The sequence below is a fragment of the Theobroma cacao genome, unplaced genomic scaffold (assembly GCF_000208745.1).
Source record: "Theobroma cacao cultivar B97-61/B2 unplaced genomic scaffold, Criollo_cocoa_genome_V2, whole genome shotgun sequence".
NCBI classification, from domain to species: Eukaryota; Viridiplantae; Streptophyta; class Magnoliopsida; order Malvales; family Malvaceae; genus Theobroma; species Theobroma cacao.
Genome location: NW_017234859.1, coordinates 1 through 6546, shown reverse-complemented (window position 1 = coordinate 6546; position 6546 = coordinate 1). Strand labels below are relative to the sequence as shown.

The 6546-nt window shown below is 32.2% G+C and overlaps 1 protein-coding gene across 1 annotated transcript; it reads left to right on the top strand.

Moving 5' to 3' along the window:
• Nucleotides 1–2006: 2006 nt before the first annotated feature.
• On the top strand, nt 2007–3163 carry LOC108663952 (ankyrin repeat-containing protein At5g02620-like; the record flags this gene model as incomplete). The annotated part of the gene is made up of 2 exons (XM_018129872.1): nt 2007–2591; nt 2684–3163. Coding segments are annotated over exons 1-2 (1065 nt in total), but the record flags the coding sequence as incomplete, so codon positions are not given.
• Nucleotides 3164–6546: the final 3383 nt, after the last annotated feature.

Below are 6546 nucleotides of genomic sequence, written 5' to 3'. Positions count from 1 at the left end.
CCAAGCTGCAAACATAGAGTCCCTGTCCACTCCATATTTAGCTAATGCATCAGCAAAGGAATTCACCGATGGACTGCATAAGATTGTCTATCTCATTAAAAATACACCATTTATCTCATGGTCTATGTCGAGTTGACTCCATTACTAGCTTCCTAGTACCTGCAAGTGTAGATGATGCAAATAAACGAAGGGCGTATTTCAAAACCTAGAATCCAATATGTCTTCTTTTGTAATTAAAAACTACTAATATATATATATATATATATAATATATATTATATATATATTTACAGGATGGATATACCACCATCGACTAACCATGTCACCTTTTCAGGCACCATTTAATTTATCATAGCACAATATGAATGTGTGTCAAAAATGTTATCTTCCAATTATTGCTTGACGCACGTTAAAAAAGGTAAATAAGTCAACATTTATATATATATANTGCATTTGCATTTGAACTAGATTTACTTGTGCCAGTTTCGTTTCCTTTACCTATCCAATGATGAGAACTCAATTATATTCCTATCTTGATTCTTCAAAACATGTGAATATTGTTTGAGTGTTATGTAAATTCTCATGCTAAGCTCTACTGTTAGGTTGAAATTTCTACATTTTGAGCACCATGTCTTTTGCTTAGATTCATTGTATTTATTTAGAAAAGGTTTATGTGAATGCAAACTTTTGAATTATGTATTAAGTTCTAGAATTTGTTTGATTCTCTTTCAAGGCGAAATTCTAGGCTATACTTAGTTAAGGAGATGATTTAGGCCATTTTTGGACTTATTGAGCCTTTTGTAGCTTTCCTTTACATAAATTATCCTTAGTTTCCCCCTTTGAGCCTAATGACATCTTTTCTTTATTTGAACACTTATGGCATGCTTGATTCACTTGAAAGAATAGAATAGGAATAGAATAGTCATTCCAAAAGAATAGAATAGAGGAAGAATAATTATTATGTAGATTGGTTTATGGGAATGGAATAGGATAGAAATTACTATTATTACTTATTCCATTATTTGATTGGCAGGAATAATTTTAAGAATGGTTAAAGAATAATAGGTAAATGATAAAAATACCCTTTATTAAAATTTAAAGAATTTTTAATTAAAAAACAAAAAAACTATGATAAGAAATAAATACTCTTTATTAAAATTGAAGAATTTATTTTGTTAAAAGATAAAAATATTCTAAGTAATAAAATCAAAATACCTTTTTACTATAATTAAATAATATTTTCACCAAAATACAAACATATTTTTATTATAATTTAATAATATTTTTTATTTGAAGATAATTAAACCTTTTATTATAATTAAATAATATTTAATATTAAAAGACAATATATTCTTCATTAAATTTAAATAATACTAATTAAATAATATTCTTTGTTACATTTATTATATTCAAATAATAATATTAAGTAATATTCTTTATAATATTTTATTATTGAAAAATTTATATATTAATAATATTTAAATATTTATTTCCTTTTTTTGAAAATTAAGTAAAAAATTTTGTGTCTTTTGTGCTTTAGAGAGAGGAGTGAGGAAGAGAGAGAAAAAATAGGTTTAGTATTTTTTATAAGGGAATTTTTTAAATTGTAAGGATATATTTATCTAATCAACTTTTTTTCTTATTCTCAATAATTTGGAATAGTTATTACCAAGGGGGGCCTTGGTAATAGCTATTCAGGCTTCTCTTGGAATGATTATTCTGAAGAATAGTTATTCCATTGAACCAAATGCAACTTTATCTCAAGAATGAGAATAGGGGAGGAATGGCTATTCTATTCTCCCCAACCAAGCATGCCCTCAGTGCTTTACTTCATCATTGCAGGCAACTCCTCTACGGGTACTGTCTATCGGTTCTGTTTCCTTTCTATATTATCCTCTATTTCTTTATTTTTTAAACTGCTCTAATCTTTTCTTACAAATTGCATCGGTTTTCAGTAGCCTGGATATTGCGACATAATATATTATCCACAGCATAATGGATTAGAGGATGATTGAGGCTACTCAAACAGGAAACCTTAATGTCTTGTATGAATTAATCCAGGAAGATCCATATGTTTTGGAGCGTATTGATCTGGTTCCTTTTCTTGATACGCCATTACATGTAGCGGCCTGTGCTGGGCATGTTCATTTTGTAATGGAAATGATGAACTCAAGGCCATCATTTGCAAGAAAGCTAAACCAAGCTGGGTTTAGTCCTATGCACTTAGCTTTGCGAAATGACAAAATCCAAGCAGTGCTTCGACTCCTGAAGTTTGATAAAGGCCTTGTTCGTATCAAAAGGAGGGAAGGCCTGACTCCTCTGCATCATGTCGTTGGAATTGGAAACCTTGATCTTTCCATTAGGTTTCTTGAGGCTTGCCCTGAGGCTATTGAAGATGTGACTGTTCGAGATGAAACTGCTTTCCATCTTGCAGTTAAAAACGACATGTTTGAAGCTTTTGAAGTCTTAATGGGGTGGCTCCAAAGGAGCCGCCATGAAGCTGCCCAACGTTGGGAAAACGAACTACTTAGTTGGAGGGGCGTTGAAGGCAACACTGTTCTGCACATTGCAGCTATCAGAAATAGACCTCAGGTATGCTAGCTATCTCATTGACTCCAATTAACTTATGCGATGAAAGAGATCTAGTTTTATGAACATTAATTTCGTGCTTTTCCAATTATCAGGTGGTAAAAGTATTGCTGGAAAATTTGAGTCAAGACCATATCAATGCCAACAATTTGGAGGGATTAACGGCTCTAGATATCGTATTAGAACGCCAAAGGAATGAAAGGCAAGTGGATAATAGAGAGATTATGGATATGTTAATGAAAGCTACAGGTTTGCGTGGTTCCTTGCTTCCCAAAATTCCCAACTCTTCAATCAGCATCAATTCATTCAGATCAAAGATATCATATTTTCAAAAATTTGCAACAATGGTAGCTTGTGGAAAGAAGGGTATATCAAATGAGATGCGTAACACATTTCTAGCAGTGACTGTGCTAATTATAACAGCCACTTACGATGCGTCATTAAATCCTCCTAAGAAGGGCGACAATTTTTTATCCCAGAATTACCAAATCTCTAGTTTTTCCAAATTTTCGCAGGAAGCCAATCTTCCTATGGGTGGCCATAATCCTCCGCAAGACTTCACAGATTTAATAGATGTATCTTTTGCTAGAATTCGATCTCATGCTCAAACATGTAATGTAACTTTTAAATGAATAATGAACACTCATAAGTTTAACAGTTACATACCTTACTCTGGATATTGTAATCAAGAGCCAATTAAATCCAAATCTTTGCTTCTTTACCTTTAGGATTTGTCAAATCTTTAGTCATCCAAGTGTTTGGCCTCTAACAGTAATCCACACAGTGACTGAATAAGACCTTCTCAAAGCTAAGATTTTTACTTGTGCTAGCAAATATTGTTTCTAAAACAAAAGGACCAAAAATTCTTGCTTATTTTTGTCAGGCAAAGAAAACTATTTTCTTTCCTTATTTTATGAAACAGCTGAGAAGTGGTTTTTGAGGCTTCAGGTTTTTAGTTTGTTAATATAACATATTTATATAGCCAAACTAATACGTAACCCTAAAAACAACAGTTATATTTTAATTTAATTAAGTCTCTGAAAACTTAATTAATTTTTCACTTTATTTTGGTCTCTTTTGATTAAGTCTAACTTAATTAATTATTCTTATTTAATCTTAATCATGTCACTTAATGTGTGAGATCCATTAGGCTTCTAACATGTTGGCAATAAATATAAATCATAATCAAATATCAATTTGATAATTAATTTATATTTATAGATCATGAGCGGTATCTAGCAATACATCATGACCACTCAAATGTTAGAGAGTCAATTAAAGAATTTAACAAAGCCCTTTAGTGATAAGCCTCTCAGTGCAATACGGTCTTTTCATCAAATATCCCGAATATGTCATTAAGCATGACTCAATGTCTACTTATAACATTCCATATTAGTTCCCATAATTCATGACTAACCTTATGAATTTTGAAAACTAACTTTTCTCAAATTCATCATGCTTTGGCTAAAGACTTTATACAAGTTAATAAAGAATTGAGAACAAGTGAGATACATCCCCTCATATCACTTGGGGTGATGAATTCTCTCTTGACCACTCATTCACCTTCGCATGTTTCATGGCATACCCAAAAACACCCTGTTTAGGCATCTAGTTGCTTCCAAACCCGTATGAGTGAAATCAAAGTATGTCATTCTCCATACAAGATGACTTGATGTCTCAAGTCCAAGGACTAGTTGCACAACTATCACATGAGAACATTTTTCATAGACACTTGAGTGAAATACCAAATGAAGTTCTCATAGCAGGTCATGTTCAGTGAACTTATTCTTTAACAAGCACCTACATGTTATCCCCAAGTATCCCATATACTTCAATCTATGAGATCGATTGCTTACTTCCCAAGCAAGGAGGCTTAACATGTACCAGTCTTTGAGCATTGTCAATGCCCTGTCTTGACAACACAATGACCAGAAACAATTTTAGGAATATGGCTTTGATGCATAGTGATCTCATAATTGTAACAATTTTACAATTCTCTTGCAAGGCCTTTATATTCCATGGGCTTCATCCAATTAGTACTTAATAACTCCTTATTATTGCACTAACATGAAGGAAAACCTCTATCACATATAATTATGTGATTAAATATGCATTAAATTGACAATATATATTTCTTGACCAATCCAATTGGCTCAAGGGCATATACCAACATCTTCCATGTTTTGGTTATACAACACTTTATCATTTTTGGTGGCATTGGGCTTAACAGCATATCTCTTCCCAAGTCACACAATCTGTTTGTTTCTTCTCATAACACTTTCCGTTTTCGGCTCCTATTACATGCTTTTAGTAGCTACAGTCTCATGGAAACTGCAATATCTTATTTCTCCTAAATCTTTACACTTATCATATCATGCTCTCTCCATCATTAACTATAGCTTGTCAACGTTAATAGTTATCCTGGTGGCTTACCGGATTTTCGGTTATGTTTTCTGCAGATTCGTACCTAGAAGAAAGATTTTTTGCCTCACAGAACTTCTTTCCTTTCTATCTATTGCTTCTTGTATTATTACTCCAACTGTGCTAAATGTCGAATCCATAGTAAAGTTTAATTTCTATTAGTGTAAGCCCTGCAAGCCAATCAATTTTGTACTTGTAAAACATTACATTAATTAGTTATATTTCATATTAAATACATTATGGATATTTTATATAATATATGAGGTATTTCTTTATCCATGAGTTTATTTATAATGAGTTATGAGAGACTTATGTAGATAAAGTCCTTCTAACATAATGACCTTGCAAGAAATTACTTATGCATCAAAGCTTTGTTCCTAAATATGTTTCTAGGCATTGTATTGTCAAGAATAAGGACATTGACAATGCTCAACTCATGTTAAGCTTTCTTACTTTGGAAGTAAACAATTAATCTCATAGGAGATAGTATGTGAGTGCTTGTTAAGAAACAAGTTCACTGAACATGACCTGCTATGAGAGTTCTATTTGGTGTTTCACTCAAGTGTTTATAAAAATACTCTCGTGTGTCGGTAGTGCAAATAATCTTTAGACTTGTTATACTAGGTCATCTTGTATGTGAATTGTCATGCTTTGATTTTACCTCTATAGGTTTGGAGGTGACCAAATGTTTAAACAAGGTGCTTTTGGGTACGACATGAAGCATGCGAAGATGAATGAGTAATCCATAGAGGATTCATCACCCCAAGTGAATTGAAGGGGATATATCTCATTTGCTCCTGACTTATATTGATTAAAAATCATTGACCTTGACAATATTAATAAGTCAATATAGAAGTTGCAAGGCTAATATGGATAAGTTAGAAAGTAGACACTGAACCAGGCTTTTTATCTATCTGCGATACATGATGAAAAGATTGAATTACACTGAGATATTATACACTGAAAGGTTAGTCAAATCATATTGACTCTCTTGACATTTGAGTGGTCATTATGTATTACTAAATGCCTCTCATGATCTATAAATATAAATATAAATTCTTAATTGAATTAATTTATATTTATTGACAAAATGTTGGGAACCTAATGGATCACACACATAAAGTGAATTGTTGAAATTAATTTGAGTTCAATTGGATGTGATCTAATTGATTTTACAGAGGCTTAATCCAATTAAGTATTGGGTTAAATCAAATATGATTTGATGAAATATCAAATAAAGGCCCAATTAGCCCAAGACATTTTATAATCCTTATTAGATATAAAGTAGGTCAATTCACTCTAGAAAAAAATCCCTTAGCCGCCTCTTGAATACAAAAAAAGAGTTCTGTTTTATTTTCTAATGTGTTGAGACAAGATCACAGCCAAAAGAAGAGAAATACAAGGGAGCTCAAAGTTGAGAGTTTGCTAGCACAAACTTCGACTTGGGGATTTACGCACTCTTAGTGAAGAGATTTCGGTAAATTACTGTGTGGATCACCATTAGAGGCAGGATAACTGCGCTGCTATGATTTGATAA